This window comes from Mustela lutreola, chromosome 14 (assembly GCF_030435805.1).
Source record: "Mustela lutreola isolate mMusLut2 chromosome 14, mMusLut2.pri, whole genome shotgun sequence".
Classification (NCBI taxonomy): Eukaryota; Metazoa; Chordata; class Mammalia; order Carnivora; family Mustelidae; genus Mustela; species Mustela lutreola.
This window is the reverse complement of record NC_081303.1, coordinates 22,167,818-22,191,660: the sequence shown is the minus strand read 5'-3', so window position 1 is coordinate 22,191,660 and position 23,843 is coordinate 22,167,818. Positions and strand designations below refer to the sequence as shown.

The following is a 23,843-nucleotide window of genomic DNA, read 5'->3' as shown; positions in this document are numbered from 1 at the left end:
ATTTTACAAAAAATTTAGTAAATGTAAAGTAGCCACCTGGCACCTTAAAAATGGGCTAGAGGGGCACCTGGGTAGCTCAGTCTTCAAGCGGCTGCCTTTGTCTCAGATCATGATCCCAGCATCCTGGGATTGAGCCCCACATCAGGCTCCCTGCTCAGTGGGAAGCTTGCTTCTCCCTCTCCCACTCGCCCTGCTTGTGTTCCCTCTCTCACTGTGTCTCTGTCAAATAAATAAAATTGTTTTTAAAAAAAATTTAAAAAGGGAAAGAAAATGGTCTAGAATAGTGACTATTATTATCTGTATAAAATTGTCAAATTTTAGAGCCCATTTATTCCTATTTTTGTCACACAAGCAATCTGAAGAATCAAGAAAGGAGGGTTATCGTCCCAAATCTAGATATATTTCTTAAATTTTACTGCTTTATTTAGCTAACGGAATCAGTTATATTTAGGATTATCTTCATATTTTTTGTTTCGATTATAATGATTGATAGACATTTTTTTCTTATAAATGTCACTTTAGTGATAATAGATATTTAATATTAAAATTTAATATTAATATTTAATATTAAAAGCTTATAATTTCTCTGGAAATTATATTTGGCTCCTTTGTAACTGTTTTGAAATATTTGTTTGCAGTTGTGAAAAAATAATGCATAATGACATTTACTTTATTTCCCTTTTCCATTTTGGCTAGGCTTTTTAGCTAAACAAACCAAAGTTTCAATCTTATTTTGTAGTTTGGTGCTTGATCACCATGTATAGAAGGCATCTTATGTAAACATAATTAGGTAATGGTGTTGTTTTACTAGCACATTAATTTTATAGCACATTAGTTTCATAAAACCCATAAAACCATATTATGCATTTTTGCTACTCCAGCATCTAGTAAGTCAACAGAAAGATCCAGATACAGAAGAATATCGGAAGCTCCTTTCTGAAAAGGAAGTTCATACTAAGCGTATTCAACAGTTGACTGAAGAAATTGGGAGACTTAAAGCTGAAATAGCAAGGTAAATGGAAAGAAGCCTTAAACTCTGTATTATTATATGAATTCTTAAGCAAGTTTATTTCTACTCTTTATGTATTGACTCTCCAAGTGCATCCTGAGTTTAGAAAAAATGAAACTTGGTAGAGCCCTTACATGTGGCTTTCCCTTTTTTACTAATGAAGCCAAGCAAACCAAAATTTAATTTTATGTCTTTATATATGATTATTTTTAAAAAATCTGTACCTTTGATTCTAAAGTGTTTCTAAATAGAGTAACTTCTGCAAGTAGATTTTTCTTCTTGGTTACTGTATATTTATGAGTATTTGGAAGTGTGTAAGAACATAATTTTTTAGAAATTTTTTTTTAATGGTGGCATCTGGGTGGCTCAGTTAGTTAAGTGTCTGCCTTTGACTCAGGTCATGATCTCAGGGTCCTGGGATCAAGGTCCTCATCAGGCTTCCTACTCAGCCAGGAGTCTGCTTCCCCTCTGCCCTTTGTCCCTGCTCGCTCGCTCTCTCAAATAAATATAATCTTTAAAAAAATAAATATAATCTTAAAAAAAAAGTTTCTTTAAATGAACTTACAGTGAACTATTTATTGTCCTTTAAAAGTTATGAAATTCAGGAGCTCCTGGGTGGCTAAGTCGGTTAAGCATCTGACTCTTGATTTCAGCTCAGGTCATGGTTCCAAGGTCCTGAGATTGGGTCCTACATTGGGCTCCATGCTCAGCCAGGAGTCTGCTTGCTTTAAAAAATCAAGTTAAGGAATTTAATATTAAAATTGATGTTTCTGGTTTACCTTTTTAAAGTTTTTATGTCATTTGTTTATGTCATTCCCTACTTCTGTAAAGCTTGACAACTTACGCATTTTTCTCATCTATATTCTCTTTTCTTTTTTTATAACAGTCTGGCATTTTGAGTAGGAAAGATAATACTTAATTTCAGAGATGAGGAAACTGAGATTCAAAAACATACCCAAGGTCACAATTAGTTGTTAAACCCACACTCTTAATTCAGGTCATCTGTCCTCAAATTCAGTTTATGATGAATACGGGGTTGGCAGACTATAACCTAAATGCCTGTTTTTGCATAGCCTGTAAGCTAAGAAAGATTTTCACATTTTTAAGTTGAAAGAAAGGAGGAACATGTGATAAAGACTGCAAAGCCTGACTTACTTTCTCAACACCCAATATGGTAGAAAGAGTATAGATTTGATTACAGGGAGAAGTAGATTAAAATCTGTGTACTAACATTTGATTACTGTGTAAAGTTGTGCATGTTAATTAGCCACTGGTAGCTCAGGTTTTCTCTTATTTAAAGTGGGCATGTATGCCTTTACAGTAAGGGAATAAAACCTTTCTAAAGGACCACAAATTCATCATTTGATGAATTATCTCTTGGAGTGTGTGTGTGTTTTAGTATTTTAAAATACCAAACATTTTAAAGCATATAGTAATATAAATGAAAGGATTTTAAAATTTGAAAAAAGTCTCCTATGATTATCTTTCTCCTTTACCCCATTTTTTTTCTTTGTTAAGATCAAATGCATCTTTGACCAACAACCAGAACTTAATCCAGAGTCTAAAGGAAGACTTAAATAAAGTAAGAAGTGAAAAGGAAGCCATACAAAAGGACTTAGATGCCAAAATAATTGATATCCAAGAAAAAGTCAAAACTATTACTCAGGTCAAGAAGATTGGGCGTAGATACAAGACTCAATATGAAGAACTTAAAGCACAACAGGACAAGGTATTTTGAAGTAATTTTCTCTCTCCCTCTCTCTCTATATATGTATATATATGAATATATATATGTAATTTTTGGCATACACAGTTTTGGCTTATATACTTTACACACATATATAATGATTCCTGAAAGTCTTATTTCTTTATTATTTTTATTATTGGTCTTTAGATTGTGAACATGAGTTTAAGTTTATATTGACATCTTTATTTGGTTTTAAGATTTGCCCTTTAATATGCCTGTTATAGGCATATTACACTGTAAGTTCATAAAGAAATTTTAGTAAATTCTAGGTATTTTTAGTTCAGTTTTCCAGTCTTTAATATTGCCCCTTTTCAAAGCAGTTCTTGTAACTCACTGCTGAGTTATATAAAATTATATATATCCAAAAAATGATTGTTCTTTATAATTAATCAGGCTTTATTCATAGCATTATATCAATAGTGTACATTAACCACCTATCAAAAAGAATTTCTTAGTTCTTACTACATTTTGGATCTAAACTAATTCCCCAAAGTAAAAAACTTGTATGTTGACTTAATTACATATTTAGCACCTGTTAGATAAGAAAATACATTTTAAAAATCCAAAATTCGTACCCCTTGGTGTTGACTGCTATTAGTACTTCAGTATGCCTTCCTTAACATGTATGTAATGTGTTTTTCCAAAGAAATAAGATCATTTTTATATTTTTATAGCCTGCTTTTTCACCTTACTCATTTCTGTGTCAAACATCCATCTACGATGCAGTATCATTTTGATTAGATGGCTAATATCCAGTTGTATGGAAAACCCTAACTTCTTTAACTAATAACCTTCCTTTCAGGCAGTAGAGTTATTCCATAGAAAGTTCATTTATGAATACTCTTTTAAGATAAATTTTTTGTGTAGCTGTGATTATTTCCTTAGATGAACTTTTAGAAGTGGCATTACTAGGTATAAATGTGAAAATGTATTATTACTGCTTGTCCTCTGAGGTCATGGAGACCTCGGCTCAGTCTTCTGGAGACCACCAGGAGCAGCATGTCTCAGTCCAAGAAATGCAGGAGCTCAAAGATACCCTCAATCAAGCTGAAACAAAGGCAAAATCACTTGAGAGTCAAGTAGAAAATCTGCAGAAGGTATGAGTGTGAGAGTACTTAAGAGTACATGTCCCTAATTATTTGCCTGTTAAATACTAGAAGAAATATGTTAAATACTCTCTTTTCAAATGGAAATACATAATCTTTGTTATGCGTATTTATCCTTTTTACCTGAATGATTTGTGTATATAAATAGTATCCAGTCATCAGGTATCTACTTTAATGGTGGTTTGACCACCATTTTACATTTATACTTCCATTTAATCTAAATAAGCAGATTAGTAAGTTACATTTTAATTCTGACATACAGTTTGTATTGATTTGATTGAATTACATGGTGAGTACTTTGCTTTTCTTTTAAAGACATTATCTGAAAAAGAGGCAGAAGCAAGAAATCTGCAGGAACAGACTGTGCAGCTTCAGTCTGAGCTTTCACGACTCCGTCAGGATCTTCAAGATAGAACCACACAAGAGGAGCAGCTCCGACAGCAGATAACTGAAAAGGAAGAAAAGACAAGAAAGGCCATAGTAGCAGCAAAGTCAAAGATTGCACATTTAGCTGGTAAATTTCTGTATATGCTGAAGTTTGAACTTGAGAGTGAAAGTTGTTTATTTGATGCAGGCTTAAAATTTAAATGGGAAAGAAATAAGTAAATACTATGAAGTGGTTTCTGTGTGTGTGCTTTAAATACTAGAGTGGGATGCCTGGGGGGCTCAGATGGTTGAGGGACTCTTGATCTCTGCTCAGCTCTTGATCTCGGCTCAGCTCTTGATCTCACTATTGTGAGTTCAAGTCCTGCATGGGCTCCACACTGGGCATGGAGGCTACTTTAAATGTATATAAGGCTTATTTAATTAGACACAGAATTAGAACAGTCTGATTTTTCAAATGATGAGCATGTTGCTCATCTATTTATGAACCTTTCCTAATTGTTGGCTACTAATAGGAAGTACTGTTGGCCTTCTGCTTTGTTGTGTAACTGTTAGTACCTTCTGTTGGTGATCCTTTGGGTCCACAGTGTGCTGTTCAGAGGCCTTCTGTAAACTCCTAGATGGCATTGGATCTTACCAGCCCAGTGATTTTACTTGCCTTACTTCTCTGAGGGCCCCTCCAGCCCTTCGGGGAGGATATCATATCCAGTTTGTGAAGGGCCCAGTGCTACAGTGTCCTGGACCTTACTGCACCTTGCGTGCTGTTCTGCTTAGTGAGTGGGTAAATAAAATGACCAGTCAGCTAGGTTTTATTGTAAGCAATTTTTTAAATGATCTGTAATATAGTGTTTCAGCAATTATTTCATTAAAAAAAGTTACCTAATTATTTTTAGTATGTGCTTTAGATTATATGAAATGAATATTTGACAATTTATAGTATCTTTGTATTTTAATAATGTGTTGAAATAGTAAAGGCTGTGCGAAAGGACTTCTGACTGCAGTTTATGAACATCCTTTATCTTTATGAGATCTTAGAGAAAGTTATGAATTTTTATGTTGCAGTAGGTACATTTCATATTGGAGTCATAAATATAGATATGTTTAAAATTTTGCTTATTCAGATATATTGTATATCAATTAATTGTAGCTATTAAAGCTCAGGACTAGAATCTGATAACAACCTTAGTGTACCTGTTGAAGTACACAAATGTTCTTTACTTCCAGTGTTTGATTATAATATTAATAGAATCACATGGTTACTTCTTTAGGTGTGAAAGATCAGTTAACTAAAGAAAATGAGGAGCTTAAACAAAGGAATGGAGCCTTAGATCAGCAAAAAGATGAATTGGATGTTCGAATGACTGCTCTTAAATCCCAGTATGAAGGTCGAATTAGTCGCTTAGAAAGAGAACTCCGAGAGCATCAAGAGAGACACCTTGAGCAGAGAGATGAGCCTCAAGAACCTACTAATAAGGTGGTTGGCTAATTCTGTGTAAATAAATCATTCTGTCCTTGTACATTTTACTTGAAGGTATCTGGTGATTTAGAAGCTTTTGTCAGTGAATTTTGGCTAGACAAAATATACCAAGAGAATTAATAAAATTAGAATATTTTGATGGCATTATTGAGTGAACTCTCGTAGGGCAGGCAAAATAATCCATAGTTTTCTTTTTATAGGTCCCAGAACAGCAGAGACAGATCACTTTGAAAACAACTCCAGCTTCTGGTGAAAGAGGAATGTGAGTTTTAGTTCTCTCACAGTTTGTTAATCTGTTTTTTTCTCTTAAAGTTTCTTTTAAACTTAAAGCAAGAGTTAGTGATCTTCGAGGAGAAAACAAATCTATATTATAAAAATATGTACTAATGAGCTATTTATCTGTGCAAAACTGCACCATGTAGTTACCAACCCTTTTTTCCAGAACTCTTGTTTTCACCATACATTCCTGTCAGGTAGAGCTTTGTGACCAAAAAAACTTATTTTTCATCTTTTAGACTTCTAAGAGGCTACTGATTTTCTCTATGATGTCATGTGATAACAAACATCACATAGGAAGCTAGGCTAAGACTTGGATTCAGTGATCAACAACTGAATATATTCTACTTGGTCAGGATGCACAATTATAGAATATTTCTTGCATAGTTTTTAATGCTTAAATTCAAAACTTCTTCAGTAAAAGTTTTAAAATATTTAGTGAATGAAAAATACAAAATTATATTCTATAATCTTTTTTTTTAATCTATCAAAAGTACCCAAAGCACGTTTGGAAAAATAGAATTAATAGGGTCTGAGTTTATATCTCTGTCATACTTGCTGAACATTTATTGAAGAAACCCATGGTGCCATTTTTTCCTTTTTAAAGCTTTATTGAGATATAATTAACAACCCCCACAATTCACCTATTTAAAGAGTACAGCTGGGGCTCCTGAGAGGCTCAGTGGGTTAAACCTCTGCCTTCGGCTCAGGACATGATCTCAGGGTCCTGGGATTGATCCCCTCATCGGGCTCTCTGCTCAGTGGGGAGCCTGCTTCCCCCTCTCTTTTTCTGACTGCCTCTCTGCCTACTTGTGATCTCTGTCAAATAAATTTTTTAAAAAAGAGTACAACTCACTGTTTTTTGGTTTATTTATTTGTTTATTTATTTTTTAAATTCCAGTATAGTTATATATATATATATATATATATATATATATATATATATATAAGATTTTATTTATTTATTTGACAGGTAGAGATCACAAGTAGGCAGAGAGGCAGAGAGAGAGGAGGAAGCAGGCTCCCCGCTGAGCAGAGAGCCCGATGCGGCTCAATCCCAGGACCCTGGGATCATGATCCGAGCCGAAGGCAGAGGCATAAGCCAATTTCCAGGATAGTTAAAATACAATGTTATATTAGTTTCAAATGTTTTATAGTGATTCAGTGATTCTGTATGTTACTTGGTTGATCATCATAAGTATACTTTTATCCCCTTCACCTATTTCATATTCTTTGTGTAAATACCCAGTAGTGTAATTAGTGGATCATATACTAATTCTATTTTTAATTTTTTAAGGACCCTCCATACTATTTTCCAGAGTGGTTGCACCAATTTACATTCCCACCAACAATGCACAAGGCTCCCTTTTCTCTACATTCTTGGCAACACTTGTTAAATTTTGTCTTTTTGATACTAGCCCTCTGACTTGTGTGAGATGATATCTCATGGTGGTTTTGATTTCCATTTCCCTGATGATTAGTGATGTTGAGCATTTTTTCATGTATCTATTAACCATCTGTGTATCTTTTTTGGAGAAACATCTATTCATGTCTTCTGCCCATTTTTTAATTAGATTATTTGGGTTTTTTGAATTCTTTTTTTGAATGAGTTCTTTAATTTAGATGTTAACTCCTTATCAGATACATCATTTACTGTTTTCTTCTCCCATTCTGTATGGTGTCTTTTGTTTTGTTAATTGTTTCCCTTACTGTGTAGAAGCCTTTTATTTTGCTGTAATCCCAATGTTTATTTTTGCTTTTGTTTTCTTTGCCTCAGGAGACGTAATCTAGAAAAATGTTGCTATGGCCAGTTTCAGAGAAATTACTGCTTGTGCTCTCTTCTAGGCTTTTTCTGGTCCTAGGTCTCATATTTAGGTCTTTAATTCATTTTGAGTTTATTTTTGTGTATGGTCTAAGAATGTGGTCCAGTTTTATTCTTTTGCATGTACCTGCCCAGTTTTCCCAGCACCAATTCCTAAAAGACTTCCCATTGTAAATTCTTCCTTCCTTTGTTAATAGATTAATTGACCATATAATCATCGGTTTATTTCTGGGCTCTCTATTCTGTTCCATTGGTATTGTTTCTGTTTATGTGCTAGTATCATACTGTTTTGATTACTGTAATATATCTTGAAGTCTGGGATCATGATCTCCAATTTTATTCATCAGATCAAGTCTCTGATGACACAGTGGAAATGCCTCTTATTCTTTCTTAAGATTATGTGGTGGTTTTTTTTTATAAAGTATATGTACTTTATATATTTATAAAGTAAATATTTATAGTCGTTTTTTATGAATCATTATTCTTACATGTTCTCCTCCATAAGTGCCAGCACATCAGACCCACCAACAGCCAATATCAAGCCTACTCCTGTTGTGTCTACTCCAAGTAAAGTGACAGCTGCAGCAATGGCTGGGAATAAATCAACACCCAGGGCTAGTATCCGCCCAATGGTCACACCTGCAACTGTCACAAATCCTACTACTACCCCAACAGCTACAGTGATGCCCACTACGCAAGTAGAATCACAGGAAGGTAAGTAAAATGGGAACAGATCTGATTGGATTGACTGCTTATTTAGATTTATTATGAGAAGATGATAGCAACTTCAAGGATAAATGAGATTTCCACTAAAGCTAAAGTCAAACATATAGTAAAAGTGGGTAGTTAATATTTTCAAGGGTGTGACTCCTAGGATACTCATTAGTGCAGTGAATTTCCTCCCTCTCTCCATTCCCTTCCTTTCTGCTTCCTTTTGAAGCCGAAGAAGGAAAATAACACATTTATAAGTATACAGCATGTTTTTCTAAGGCCAGCAGTTCTACTCCTAATGGTTAAAGACAATGATATGAAATCTACCTTGGAAAACCATACAAAAAACACTGGTTTTTCACTGAAACTGTCTGACTTTTTTACTTTGTTTACTTTTTTCTTTGTTCCCCTGGGTAGCTTTTTACTTATTACTGATGCTTAATAAAAATTTATAATTTGTCTTTGAGTTTCTTTTATTTATTTATCTTATTTAATTATAATTTAAATAAAATCTTAGGAAGAGTTTTAGATATTTATTTAATTATGCCACCATAAACACACTACCATGGCAGGCACATAGGCATCACAAAAAATGCATAATACATTATGCTTACCCATACTGTTTTTGCTGAGTGAATGGTAAGAGATATAAAATAGACAAAATATCTATATACACAAATAACTACAAAAACATTGCCAGTTACACAGTAGGGAGGTAAAATCCAGCTTTGCTAGGAATAGAAAACTTAATACATTAAGTATTGTAATTCTTTTTCAGCTATGCAGTCAGAAGGGCCTGTGGAACATGTTCCAGTTTTTGGAAGCACAAGTGGTTCTGTCCGTTCTACTAGTCCTAATGTCCAGCCTTCTATCCCTCAGCCAATTTTAACTGTTCAGCAGCAAACACAGGCTACAGCTTTTGTGCAGCCCACCCAGCAGAGTCATCCTCAGATTGAGCCTGCAAATCAAGAGCTATCCCCCAACATAGTAGAGGTTGTTCAAAGTTCATCAGTTGAGCGGCCTTCTACTTCCACAGCAGTATTTGGCACTGGTAAGCTTGGTTTGATTGATTGATTGATTTTTATTTGAGGGGAAGCTTAATTTTAAAATGAAGTTAGAGTAGACCTATGCATTTATAGTTTCTTGAATGTAAAATACACATCTTGAGTATTCTTTTGACATACTTGTTTTCTAATAGGTGTTAGAAAGGACAAATGGATTCCTAACACTTGATTTCATGTTTATTATCAGATCATTTATTTTCATCATTCATATCTTTCTTCTCCTCCAGTTATTTTGACTGATTTTTTAAAGTGATACAACCCCATAACATTATATGTAACTTAATACAGGTTCTGAGAAAAAAGACATGTAAGAGAAGACCATATAAGGATTTTCAAATGTAAACATGCAATATAAGTTTTGTTATCATAGGAGTCCTGGGTTTTATAACTATAGAAGGGCTTATGTAAACTTTGCAATTATATCACTACACAATGAATCGAATGCATTGCTGTAAAAGTTGATGGCGTTTACTAATCACAGGTGAAATTGATACTATAAGACCATTGATTTAGAGCCTAGGTTGCCCTTTGTTTACAGATATTAGCAGAAGTAAATTACATTGAGTTGTTCAGTTAAGTGTTTACTATGTCTTCCTTTAGTTAAATGACCAAAATATTTCAAAAATTAACTTTGTCTCATTGAGTTCACTATCATCCTCTAATTCAAGATTTAAATTATGTAATTTCAAAGTGTCAGCTACCCCAAGTTCTTCTTTGCCTAAACGGACACGTGAAGAAGAAGAGGATAGCACCATAGAGGCATCAGATCAAGTCTCTGATGACACAGTGGAAATGCCTCTTCCAAAGAAGTTGAAAAGTGTTACCCCTGTAGGAACTGAGGTAAAATACTCTTTCAGTTACAACATTATTAGGTGAATGGACCAGACTCCATTACCTAAAAAACTCCTGTTGAAGTTTCAACTGACAGCTCAGGTGCTGTTGCTGTTGCCAACATTTTTTTCTAATTCTTAGTATATCTTTAATTTAATTATTTGTCCAGTTCAGTTAAAAAACAGTTATAGAACACCTAGGTGGCTCAGTCAGTTAAGCATCCAACTCTTGATTCAGCTCTCTCAGGGTTATGAGATCAAGCCCTACTTTGGGCTCTGTGCTGGGCGTGAAGCCTGCTGAAGATTCTCTCTCTCCCTCTCCTGTCACTTCTCCCCGACCTCTCTCTCTCTCTCTTAAAATAAAACAAAACACAGTTATAAAAGTCTAATTTGTATTCCATTTCCAGGTTGGGTGTTTTTTTATTTTTATTTTATTTTATTATTTTTTTTAATTTATTAATTTATTTATTTGACAGACAGAGGTCACAAGTAGGCAGAGAGGCAGGCAGAGAGAGAGAGAGCGGAGGAAGCAGGCTCCCCGCCAAGGAGAGAGCCCGATGCGGGACTCGATCCCAGGACACTGAGATCATGACCCGAGCTGAAGGCAGCGGCTTAAGCCACTGAGCCATCCAGGCGCCCGGGTATTTTTTTAATTCAAAGGATAAAGAGTTTAAGTTTCATGAACATTTTAAACCATTGTCTGCCTTCTTTTTCTCAGATTAACCGAAACTATATCCCCTTTATTTGCTTTTTTGAAGCTGAAATTGTAGTGAATTAAGTTTTACTCCAAAACATTAAGACTACTCAGTTAATATAATTAGCATGTATTTAATTAATGTAAGTCTTGTTTATACTGAATAGGAATGTGATTGATTATATCATATAATATAAGAACATTTATATTGTACTGCTTCATAAAATTAGAGATTGAAGCTTTATTTTATTGAGAGAACTAGCTGAGCAGATGATCCCTCATCTAGTGAATTGATCTGGTTAACACACTTGTGTGTTACGATTCAGGAAGAAGTTATGGCAGAAGAAAGTACTGATGGAGAGGTAGAAACTCAAGTATATAACCAAGATTCTCAAGATTCCATTGGAGAAGTAAGTAAAACATATTTTAAATAGCAAATTGTTGCTTTTAATGAATGAAATTTGCTTTGACAAATTGAAACATTATTTGGACTTCTTTTAAACTTGATGCTTTTAAACTTCATGGAATATTGGAATTACCATCGCAGTTTCTGCTTTGCTTTACTCCTAATTAGTATACTGCCTTAGAAACGTCATGAAAGAATTTTTTTTTTTTTTTACCTCAGTCCATTAGGCATCTGTCCATTGGGCATTTGACTCTTGATTTCGGCTCAGAGCATGATCCTCAGGGTCATGAGAATTGAACCCTGACCGAGCAGTGTGCTCAGCACGGAGTCGACTTGACCCTCTCCCTGAGACTGCTCCCCTCGCCCCTATTCATGCCTGTGCACACGCACTCTAATAAGTAAATAAATAAAATCTTTTTTTAAAAAAATTTTTTTGTTTATACTTGGTACAGATTTTGGCAAGCCAAGAGTCGTCATGAGTAAAGATTAATCCCGTTGATTATTTGGAGGTATAAGTGCTGGCTGAGTCTTGAGTTAATCTATAGTGCCCCTCGATGGTCCTCTGTTGTTCTCCCCTCTCTTGCTTCTCTTACTGAATTAAAATAACCTATGAAAGGAAATGCACTTGTGTATTTTTTTAATTTTCTGAACTCTAAGTGAGGCCTTTCCAGAGGTGCCCTCACTAGGAGAAATGGGTAGTCTCTGAAGCTACAAACCATTAGGTTCCGTTCCTGACTGTACCATTTAGAAGCTATGTGACTATGGAAAGTCATTGATTCTCTCTAAGCCTTAGTCTCCTTATCTGTTGAAATAATATAACATGATTTTTAGCATTATAAAGTACCTAAAATAGTACCTGCCACACATTAGGTGCTCAAAACACTATTTACTTTTCTTTCATCCACTCTGCCACACTAATTGAGAATTCAATTCATAATTTAACTACTACTAATAAACTCATTACTGTGTATGCCAAGTGTTCTAAGAAGTTAGCATTTATTAACAAACTTAATCCTTAACAGCCCAATATGGGTAAAGAAACTAATAGTCAAATAAGTAACATACCAAAGTTCTGATAGCACCGAAACTGGAACTTGAACTCAGGCTGTCTAGGTTCTAGTTATGCTCTTTTCCCTGAAAGAGTTTTTGCTGGATTAATTTTCAGGATCATTTATTCTAAAATTGTCTGTATGAAATTAAGGAGTTATCTCAAGCTAATTATAAGCAACCATAGATTGCAAGTGAATTTTAGTTTCTTAGATGCATTAATTTTTAAGTTAATTTTCCCTAAGAACAGAAAACCAGACCTTAGAGATGAATGCATAGTACTCTAAATGACCTCTATTTCATGTATCCTTCAGAGGTCGTATCTGAAAAGTATAATAACAGTTTTGAAATAATATGTGAATTTCTAATTTATTGCCAGACTTGGTTAAGTTACACTAAAGTCTTTACAAAGCTTTTTCTTGAGATTGGCAAAATTGTCTGACTCAAAGTGCCGTTTGGCTTCCATTCCACTTTTAGCACTATCTACTGAATGTGTAACAGTTCGTTTTTCTGATTTTCTGACAGTGAAGCAGATGTTCTTTATAAGTGTTGCTTTTCTTGAAATAAGCACGTCCCTTTGAAGCCCATTTTAATTATATCATGAATTGCTCATTTTTACAGCAAATGTAATCTTTATGAATGAGTTCATAAGAGTTTTGCTTAGGCTTGTACAAAAAATAGATTGCCATGTGCTTAACTAAAAAGTAGACATTTAATTTTTTTATAGTAAATAACAAAAATAAAGCTTTAAATTACAGTTTATTTCAGTAGCTAACAAGATGGAAATATGAGGATGAATTAAGCAAAGAATTATTTTTGTTCCTGATGTCTTTAATGTGGTTTGAAGGCTTAAAATAGTGAGTTTTTAGGAGGAGACGTGCCTTTGTAAATTTACAGCAATAATAGCTTATTTTGTTTAGTGTGTTTCCTAGACTATTTCTGGTTTGGGGAGTAAACTTTTTTTTAAATAATAGTAAGTTGCAGGCCCATGGATATTCTTTTTTCTGACATTGGTTTACAACTGCATTGTCATCTAATCACATTGGTTGTTGAACACTTCAAATATAGCTAGTCTGAATTGAGATAAGCTGTGAGTATAAAATATACATTGGGTTTTAAAGACTAATTACAAATTTTAAAAGGTAGAATATCTGATCGGTAATTTTTAGTTTGATAACATACTGAGATGTTTTGTATATATTAATATCATTACACTAATTTCACTTGTTTCCTTTTTTAAGTTTGAAATGACTACTAGAAAATTTAAAATCATGTAAATGACTCACTTTGGGGATGACAATATGTTTCTTTTGAATAACACTTATCTACAATATTCCCCTGGTAGTTATGAATACACATATATTTATATTTATATATATGTAAATATATACATTCACATATATATATCCTTTTTTTTTCTTTTTTAGTGATTAGCCAGTGAGGTTTTTAATAATTCTTCTATAGGAAGACAGTAAAGAAATCCAATGATTTATTTTCTTTAGCATGTGTTTCAAATTAATTCTGCTTTTTTGTTTTTTAAGATTTTTTCATTTGTTTTTAGAAAGAGCATGTGAGTGAGGGGAGGGGCAGAGGGAGAGGGGGAAGGAATCTCAAGCTGACTCTGTGCTGAGTGTGGAGCCTGACTTGGGGCTTGCTGCCAGGCTCAATCTCATGACCCTGAGATCATGACCTGAGCCGAAATCAAGAGTTGGACACTTAAACTGAGCCACACAGGTGCCTCAAATTTATTCCTTTTTTTTTTTTCCTTAATTTTTTAAACAGATTTTATTTATTTACTTCAGAGAGAGAACGAGAGCATGAGGTGGGGAGGGACAGAGGGAAAGAGAGAAGCAGACCCTGCTGAGCAGGGTGCTCTTGGGCTCAGTCCCAGGACCCTGGGACCATGACCTGAGCCGAAGACAACTAACTGAGCCACCCACTCTAATTCTGCTTTTAAAACCATATTTTAAAAATAAAATGCTACCAGTCCACATGTATATGTACTGTCTTACATATACAGTATCTCACTGGTAGTTTTAGGTATATTTAACATTCTAAATTTTTAAGTTTTCATTTTGTTACTCTTAAAGGGAGTTACCCAAGGAGATTATACTCCAATGGAAGACAGTGAAGAAACCTCTCAGTCTCTGCAAATAGACCTTGGACCCCTTCAGTCAGATCAGCAAACAACAACTTCATCCCAAGATGGTCAGGGCAAAGGAGATGATGTCATTGTGATTGACAGTGATGATGAAGAAGAGGATGATGATGAAAATGATGGGGAACATGAGGTAAATCATCCATTGTTTTGTTTTGTTTTTTTAAAAGATTTTATTTATTTATTTGACAGAGATCACAAGTAGGCAGAGAGGCAGGCAGAGAGAGAGAGAGGAGGAAGCAGGCTCCCCGCCAAGCAGAGAGCCCGATGCGGGACTCGATCCCAGGACTCTGAGATCATGACTGTTTTGCCTTTTTATCCAAATAATTCTGAAATTAATATTTTATAATGAAATTGAGCATAGAACAAGTGATGAAAAAAATCCATCTTTTTTCATTGCTAAGCCCTTTAGGATTTGCTAAATTTGTTAATTAAACTTAATTTTAAATCTTATTGATAAGAGACTGGATTTAATTATAAGCTCTATCATTTCTAGAGATAAGAAGAGAGTAAGATTTTTTTTTTCTTATATAATCCCATAATTTTTTTCAAAAAATAATGGAGGGTTTTTTGTTGTTTCTTTGCTAATTGAAGCATATTTTAAGTGAAACTATATTTTATTTTGGGAATTAAACCTATATTGACAACCACTCATTTTAGAAGCTTTCATTAATCAAACAATGTTTTTTAGAAGCTCATAGTGTAGTATAATTTCATGATTTGTTTTCTTTGATTCCACCCTTTAAATTTAGAAATAAAGTGGCATCTGACACTTTGTAGACATTTAGGAGCTTTGGTCTTTGAACTGATCTCATGTGAACAGTTAGAAAACAGAACTGATGATTATTGTACTCATTCCAGTAAGCCTCACAATTTTGATATTTGCTGCCCCTGAATGTATTCCATACAGTTCTCGAGACAGCTCCTGTGTCCTGATCAGTGGTATGTCATTGAACTTTTTAGATATGCTATCAAGAAGTGCAGAATATGTGTGCTACATCTAAGATCTTGTTTTTACTTGGGCGTGTGTCTACCAGGATTACGAGGAGGATGAAGATGATGATGATGATGATGAAGACGACACAGGGATGGGAGACGAGGGCGAGGACAGTAACGAAGGCACCGGCAGTGCGGACGGCAATGATGGATATGAAGCTGACGATGCTGAGGTAACCGGCTGGGACTTTGATCATCCACTTTCTTCAAGAACTTTGCAGAAAACATAATGATTTCCAAGGATATTCACAGACCTATATTCTCAGAACACTAAAACTTATTATACCTTTGGGGTTTTTTGTTGTTACTGTGGTTTAGTTATTCTGTTTTAAGATAATTGTTTGATTTATTTGCTCTTAGTCATCATATTTTGTTTATAGGGCGGTGATGGGACTGATCCAGGTACAGAAACAGAGGAAAGTATGGGTGGAGGTGAAAGTAATCAGAGAGCTGCTGATTCGCAAAACAGTGGTGAGACCTTTTTTCATCTCTTTTTAATTGAATGCTTCTGGTAGTGTCTTCTAAATTAGGATTGCATTTAATTATGTAGGAAATAACACTCAGTAAATTGGCAAGAGATTAGCTTATTTCTAGGTTTGCTGCTATTATCTTACAAAGTCTAGTATATTTATCACTCTGAAGTCATACTGTCTTTTCTAATACATCAAGCTTCTTTAAGATTCCAGCGTTCTGAAATCTGTAAAGTGTTACAAGTACAGTGTGTTGCTGGTCTTTTTACTAAGTGGAAAAGTTAAATTAGGGACCTCTAACAGCAGTATTAGCAGTTCACAGTCAGAAGAGGTTGTCTGAATCAAGCCCACATTTGAAGGTTTATGGGTATTGGAGCTTTACTGGTTGACTGGTTTTTCCATTGAATAAAAGATATTTTGGTTACTGTGACATACTTTTGTTAAATATTTGAAAGGATGAGTCCTGACCTCACTGAAATGTTAGGTATTAAAGGATTATGGAAATCATAGAAAGTAATTTTATTTTAGAATCTTTTTAAAATGTGTTAAGGAATCGGTAATCATCTGGTATATTACTCTGATTGTACAGATAATACTGAGCTAAAATCATAAATGGTAACATAGTAAAACCTTATATATTTAGACTGTTGAGAAAACAGTGTGTCTGCGTTTCCATATGAGCCTGTGTGTATAAGAATGCAAGGTACATGCTTTTTTGAATTAAGATAAAGCAAAGGTATAATCAACCTTTCAACTTTAAAGTTTTTTAAGAAAAAAATATTAATCCATACACTAAAAAATAGTACTGCTTTCTAGGGGACATAAGGAGAGAGATTGATGATACTTTGGCCTATAAATTACATTTTATAAAACACTGTGGATTTAAGAAACATCTTGTGTGTGTCATATAGTCAGGATACAGGAGGAAGTATTTTTTGCCTCCTTTGATATTATCACTAAAAGTTAAGTTTTTGGGGGGGCTAGTGTTCATAGCCATTTTTCCCATATACAAAGCATACAGTAGATGCTCATTGAATCCCTTTGAAGACTTTGTTATTTACAATCATGCAAAAATAGGCCCAGTGCTCTGGATAAAAATAAATTAGTGGATGGATTTGGTATATTGCCAGAAAGTTACAAAAAGAGTGCTTTTCTTGAGCAGCTGTACTTGAAATTAAATTACAGTTGACCCTTGAGCAGTGTCGGGGTTAGGGACTCCAAACCCCCTGCATAGTCAAATATTCACATATAACTTTTGATTTCCCAAAAACTTGACTACTAATAGCTGACTATGGACCCAGAAGCCTTACTGATATCATTAAGATAGTTGATTACCACATATTTGTAGTTTATCATACTGTAATCTTACAATAAAGTAAGTTAGAGAAAAGAAAACATTATTAAGACAATCATAAGGAGGAGAAAATACATTTACAGTATGTACTGTAAAAAATCCCCTGAAAGTGAACTTGTGTAGTTCAAAGCCATGTTGTTCAAGGGTCACCTGTGTTCAATTCTTATAATAAGCTTATCAGTTTAGGTACCAGTTAAGAATCTGAGAGTGAGTGCCTGGCTGGCTCAGTCAGTAGTGCATGTGACTCTTGAGCTTGGGGTTATAAATTTGAGCCCCGTGTTGGGTGTAGAGGTTAGCCAGAATCCGATTCCAGACCTTGACTTGTAAAACCACTAAATTCTGATAGCCTACTTTCGCAGTGAGAGACAGCTTCTGTTGTTTCTAGCATGTATGTAGAAGACCTAGACATGTGAAGAACCATTGACATTCAAAGTTTAAGAAATCTGGAATATAAACGTTATCTTTTAATTGGTTCCATTAACCAACCTAAGAAATAGACCCGAAGAGGTTAGGGGATTTGCCTTAAGCCATTCAGCTGATAATTGCACTCCCATTCTCCACACCTCACTTCTTTCCTTCTGAAAGTATTGGTGAGGTGAACATTCCTAGTGGTGGGATTTATACCTCTAGGGAATTGTCCCAGTTATTCTGTGGTAAATTTAGTAGTTCAAAATAAGCTTCTCTTTTCCTGTAGGTGAAGGTAATACAGGTACTGCAGAGTCCTCTTTTTCCCAGGACATTTCTAGAGAACAGCAGCCATCATCAGCATCTGAAAGACAGATTCCTCGAGCACCTCAGTCTCCAAGACGCCCTCCACACCCTCTTCCGCCACGACTCACCATTCATGCTCCACCTCAAGAATTGGGGCCACCAGTTCAGGTAGTAAAAGTGAATGTTTTAATGTTTTAGCATATTTTTATAAACTTTTTTGAACTGAAATGAATCTCTTATTTTTCTTGAAATACAGCAGTAGTTTAGTTTACTTCATAAGTAATGTGAACTTTGGAAAGGGCAAGGCTTACTAAAAGTTGTGTATAAATTGAAATAGTTACAATTCCAGCAAATAAAGATCCGGTCACTCTTTGTACAGATTAAAAAAGAAAAAGGGTCTCTTGGATTTTAATTAAAGTAAATTTTATTTTAGCAGCTAACTACCATGTATTTTGAAGGTTTCTTTCTCTAAGGTGCTTGTGTGTGTTTGTTATTGTTGTTTTCAAAAAGAAATGTCTGTTCTGCTTAAGAGACATTTTTTCTTTCATTTTTTTTCAGTAGTACATGTTAACTTCCACTCTTATAATTACGGAAAGGATGCATGACCTTCAATATGTAGCACCCTTTATAATAGGGTTGGACATCTCTTAATCAGAAACTTGCAGAAACAGCAGAAAAACTACAAAGGCTTTTAGTAATCTAGTTTGAGTCTTATCCTGTAACATAGTGTACTAAAAACTGCCAAGTGGGATTCTGCTAAACTACCACAGATGAAAATAACCTCATTCTTTAAAAATATAAAGTCTTAATGGTTATGTGTGGATCCTACAAAATATACCAAATCTACCAATTTAGAATTGTCCAAATTGGGGAACAGTTTATATGAAGACAGTACTACTGTTTGAACTCCAAAGGATAATTAAGCTTTAAGATCCAAAGACATACTTAACTAATGTTTTAGGTTAAGGAAGTAGAAACTAGATTAGATACATACAAATAAAATAGGATCAGAGATTGGCTTTAAATATTGGTTAATATTTTGTGTGGGTTAATAAAAATATTTGGTGGTTTATGTAGTCTCTACAATTAAAAAGTTAACACTATTTGCTTATTTATTTAAAGATTTTATTTATTTGAGAGAGAGAGCACGAGAGCAGGGAGGGTCAGAGGGAGAAGCAGACTGCCCACTGAGAAGGGAGCCCGAAGTGGGACTTGATCCTGGGACTCTAGGATCGTGACCTCAGCTGAAGGCAGTCGCCCAACCAACTGAGCCATCCACACGTCCAAAAATTTATCATTATTTAAACAGAATTCTTTAGTGCAAACATCATTAATTTTTCCTGAGAAGATATTCTGATGGTTGTATTAACTGCTAACATTTGAGTTCTCTTGTTACCATTGTAATAAGCTGTATCTGTTGGTACTTGGTTCTTGTTTTATTGCCTGATTCCTTGAAACAAATATAATTCCTTTCTTGACACAGAGAATTCAGATGACTCGGAGGCAGTCTGTTGGACGGGGACTTCAGTTGACTCCTGGAATTGGTGGCATGGTAACTATCTACCCATTATGTAAAAGTGACTCATTTGTTTAGCAAATAAGTGTATATGTTTCTGTCATATCTGTTTATTCCCCCATTTCTGTCTTTGTTTTAGCAGCAGCATTTTTTTGATGATGAAGACAGAACAGTTCCAAGTACCCCAACTCTTGTGGTGCCACATCGTACTGATGGATTTGCTGAAGCAATTCAGTAAGTTAAGGAAGGAGAAACACATTTTGTGACTAATAATTTTCTTCCTGTTTCCCTGTCAGTTTCTTTATATTTGGTAGATTCATTACGTGTCATTACGTGTTGAGTACTCTATTGTGTACTAAGCACTTGTGGTAGGAGGGTTGAGGATATAGTGTTGGGGAAAATTATATAAAGGTGAGTGAAGTGGGGGCACCTGGGTGGCTTAGTGGGTTAAGTGTCTGACTCTTATTGGCTCAGGTCATAATCTTAGGGTCGTGAGATTGAGCCCCATGTCAGGCTTCAAGCTTAGCATAGAGCCTGCTTATGGTTCTGTCTCCCTTTCCTTCTGCTCCTACACCTACCCCCCACCCCAGCTCATGCACTGTGCACTCATTCTCTCTCTTAAAAAAAAAAAAAAAAAAAGGTGAATGAAATATAGTTGCTGCCATCAGGAATTTGAAACATAAAGGCAGAATAAGAGTGGCTAACACACAAACTTCAGGGGTACCTGGATGGCTTAGTCGGTTGAGTGTCTGCCTTTAGCTCAGGTCATGATCCCAGGGGTCCTGGGATTGAGCTCCACATTGGGCTCCATGCTCAGCAGGGAGTCTACTAGTCTGCTTCTCTTTCTGCCCTTCCCCCCAATGCTTACAATCTCTCTCTCAGATAATTTTTAAAAGAACAAAACAAAACAAAAAAATACACAGACTTCAGAGTCAGAATACTGTACTGCTTACTAGTGTATCAGGCTATTGAGGTTCTCTATTCCTGAGTATCTTCATTTACTAAGGGGAATAATAATACAGTAATTCCTACCATGTAAGTTGTGAGAATTAAATGAACTGAATTTATGCTAACATGTTTAAAATATTCCCTGGCACATAGTAAACGCTGTGCAGATGTTGATGAAGGTGTTGGTAATGATTGTGATGAGATGATATTACTTCAAAAGCCAAGCATATGAGGAACTGTTACCCAAACAATCTAGAAGAATAAAAGCATAAGCAATAGGCTTAAGACAAAAGAAGTGATTTAGTCCAGCAATCAGGAGGAAGGAATCTGAGACGACTTAATGAGGACAACATTGAGTTGAGTCTTAGAAAAGAACACCTGACACTTACTGAACATTTCCATGAATCAGTTTATTTAATCTTTAGAGCTATGAGAGTGGACACCATTAATGTTCAGTTTTACAGATTAGGAAGCACAGAGTTGTAAACAAATTTGTGAAAGTTCAGACAGCCAAAAAGTGGCAGTTTTTGGTTTAAACCAGTTGGTCTGGGTCTAGAACCTAAGTTAACTATGCTATACAACTACTTTTAAAGGATAAAAAAACTTCCTGTGTGAAGTACACATTTAATTGTGGCTGAAGTATTACCTGCATACCAAGATGTAATTGAGTAAATGAAAAAGTTTCCACAAACTTGGGAAAAGATTGATTGTTCTGTAGTATATGATACATATAGCCAGACATTCAAAACCTTTTTTTTTTTTTTTCTTAAGATTTTATTTATTTATTTGACAGAGCACAAGCAGGGGGAGTGGGAGAGGGAAAAGCAGTCTCCCCACTGAGCAGGGAGCCCGATGTGGGACTGGGATCATGACCCGAGCCAAAGGCAGATGCCCAACCAACTGAGCCACCCAGGCACCCCAAAACCTTTTTTTTAAGATTATTTATTGATTTGTTGATTTGAGAGAGTGTGCATGTGCATGCAGAATCAGGGAGAGAGGGGAAGGAGAAGAACAAGCTCCACACCAAGAGCAGAGCCTTAGACGAAGCTCGATCCCATGACCCTGAGATCATGACCTGAGCCGAAACTGAGAGGCTGACGCTCAGCTGACTGAGCCACTCAAGTGCCCCTATCAAACCTATTTTAAACTTGTGCAGTTTACCATAACTCATCTTGATTAACACAGTTTTACAATCACTGTCTGTTCCTCCCTTCTGGAAGTCAGCCTGTCAGAAGCAGACACAGGTTCTGAGTGACAGCCAGTCGGCAGATTCTTGCATAGCTCAGAATGCAAGATTCTTTTATAGTAGGATAATTTTATGAAAATAAATTAAAAAAAAAAAGAAAAAGAAAATAAGTTTTAAAATCTACCTGAAAGAGAATGTTCTTAACTAAAGCAATAATGTTGATGTGGAAAAGAAAAGAAAGAGTTAATTACAAACATAAAATCCATAAACATTAGTGACTGGCTAGTGAAGAAAGGTAGGGTGGGGAGTGGGCAAAGAGAGATAATGCTGTTTTATATCCTGGGCTGTGGGCGGGAAGATGGATGATAGTGTTATTAGAACAAGGGGAAAACAGGTGTCTAACCAGCTAATAATAGAATTTTTCTAGACTTTGGGAACCATCTTGTGAGCTCTTTCAGGTAAGAAATGGGGTAGAGGTGACTTGATTGATCTATGGCTCAACAGTGAAAGCTAAGATAAAACTTTGTCTTGTGACTTCATTCTCTTTTTCTGGTGCATCTCATTTTAGATTTGTATTGTTTTTAGTGTATCTACATGAAATTAAATGTCCAGCAGATTCAGGAAATGTGAGGCATAGTTCAAGAGACCTGAAAGTTACATGTAAATTGCACGTATATAAATCATGTGTAATATTATTAAATTCATTCACAACACAGATTTTAAGAATATTATTATAAGGATTTCGGTATCAACTTTACTTCAGTCTGGTTTTTTTCCTGCTTTATGATTATTCTTCCTTCTCATGTATTGTTTTCCCTTGTTGTGGTTTAAACAAGATTAACTTTAAATTTTAACTTAAGTTCATTTTTTTCTCTTTAGTTCCCCACAGGTTGCTGGTGTCCCTAGATTCCGGTTTGGGCCACCTGAAGATATGCCACAGACAAGTTCAAGTCACTCTGATCTTGGCCAGCTTGCTTCTCAAGGAGGTAAGTAAATTAATAAATGCTTAGATCACCTGGATTCATGAATATTCAGTAATAAGCTATTCTGATGGGATTTTTTTTAAGTGAGCAAATACAAATTTTTTTAAGTTGGTATCTAATTCCTATCCAGACTTATAGGAGAAGCTATATTTACTACATATTCAACAAAATTCTCAGTTCTTTGAGCATAAAGAGTAGCTTTTACATTTATTATCTCTTTTGGCTCCTAGTACAGTGTCATATGTCTACTAAGTATTCAGGAATATTTTTTGAACCAATATAAATACATAGGTACTCCGAGTCATTTTAAAGTTGTTGGAAGGAATGCAGCATATTTTATATTTAGTTTGATACTTAACATTCCTAGTTAAATGTATAAAACTAGTTAGATGTTTTCCACAAACATTAAAAATAAGAAAAAAAGATACTTAAAATAATGTGGAAAAAAATGACTCCTAAATTAAGTAATGGTAGTTGGTTGTTGAACATGAATTGTGCTCTTTGTGGAATTAATTACCTTTTAATCCTCAGTCAGCATCCATATAACCAGGTAGATTCGTGGGAAGCTATATGGCATTTTATTAAGTGAGTAAGGAACGCATACTGCTGTTACCCCCAAATAAAAATTAATCTGTAGCCCTCATATAAGTCATATATGTTTTATATAAATTTAAATTTTTATATGGCTCTTTATTTTATAGGACAATTAAGGCTTGGAAGACAGAGCTAGGCTTAAATTGGAATTCTATTTACTACCTTTGTAATTTTGGGGAAGTTAATCAACCTCCTAGAAATTCCAATTTCTTTAGGAAAAAGGGGAAGAGTAATATCTCGTAGTTTTGGTGAGTAGACTCAACCATGGTACCAGATTCATAGTTGAGTACTCAATAAAGTTAGCTTGTATCAACCCGTAAAGAGCAGCATTTTAGGTGTTTTTTCAAAGGATAC

The 23,843-nt window shown here is 35.0% G+C and overlaps 1 protein-coding gene across 2 annotated transcripts in view; it reads left to right on the top strand.

The window, feature by feature from the left end:
- The window catches only part of TPR (translocated promoter region, nuclear basket protein), a 65,828-nt gene that overhangs the window by 35,903 nt on the left and 6,082 nt on the right, over positions 1 to 23,843 (top strand). Inside the window, exons 31-47 of one of the 2 annotated variants that reach the window (XM_059146444.1) lie at positions 882 to 1,012; positions 2,528 to 2,738; positions 3,710 to 3,853; positions 4,178 to 4,376; positions 5,515 to 5,720; positions 5,924 to 5,985; positions 8,327 to 8,535; positions 9,311 to 9,583; positions 10,288 to 10,436; positions 11,447 to 11,530; positions 14,664 to 14,864; positions 15,769 to 15,900; positions 16,108 to 16,198; positions 18,246 to 18,430; positions 19,746 to 19,814; positions 19,921 to 20,012; positions 22,792 to 22,898. In XM_059146444.1, coding sequence (XP_059002427.1) covers positions 882 to 1,012; positions 2,528 to 2,738; positions 3,710 to 3,853; positions 4,178 to 4,376; positions 5,515 to 5,720; positions 5,924 to 5,985; positions 8,327 to 8,535; positions 9,311 to 9,583; positions 10,288 to 10,436; positions 11,447 to 11,530; positions 14,664 to 14,864; positions 15,769 to 15,900; positions 16,108 to 16,198; positions 18,246 to 18,430; positions 19,746 to 19,814; positions 19,921 to 20,012; positions 22,792 to 22,898 — 2,545 coding nt within the window. Of the gene's footprint in view, positions 1 to 881; positions 1,013 to 2,527; positions 2,739 to 3,709; positions 3,854 to 4,177; positions 4,377 to 5,514; positions 5,721 to 5,923; positions 5,986 to 8,326; positions 8,536 to 9,310; positions 9,584 to 10,287; positions 10,437 to 11,446; positions 11,531 to 14,663; positions 14,865 to 15,768; positions 15,901 to 16,107; positions 16,199 to 18,245; positions 18,431 to 19,745; positions 19,815 to 19,917; positions 20,013 to 22,791; positions 22,899 to 23,843 lie in introns of both variants that reach the window. The other variant, XM_059146443.1, reaches the window with a different exon arrangement.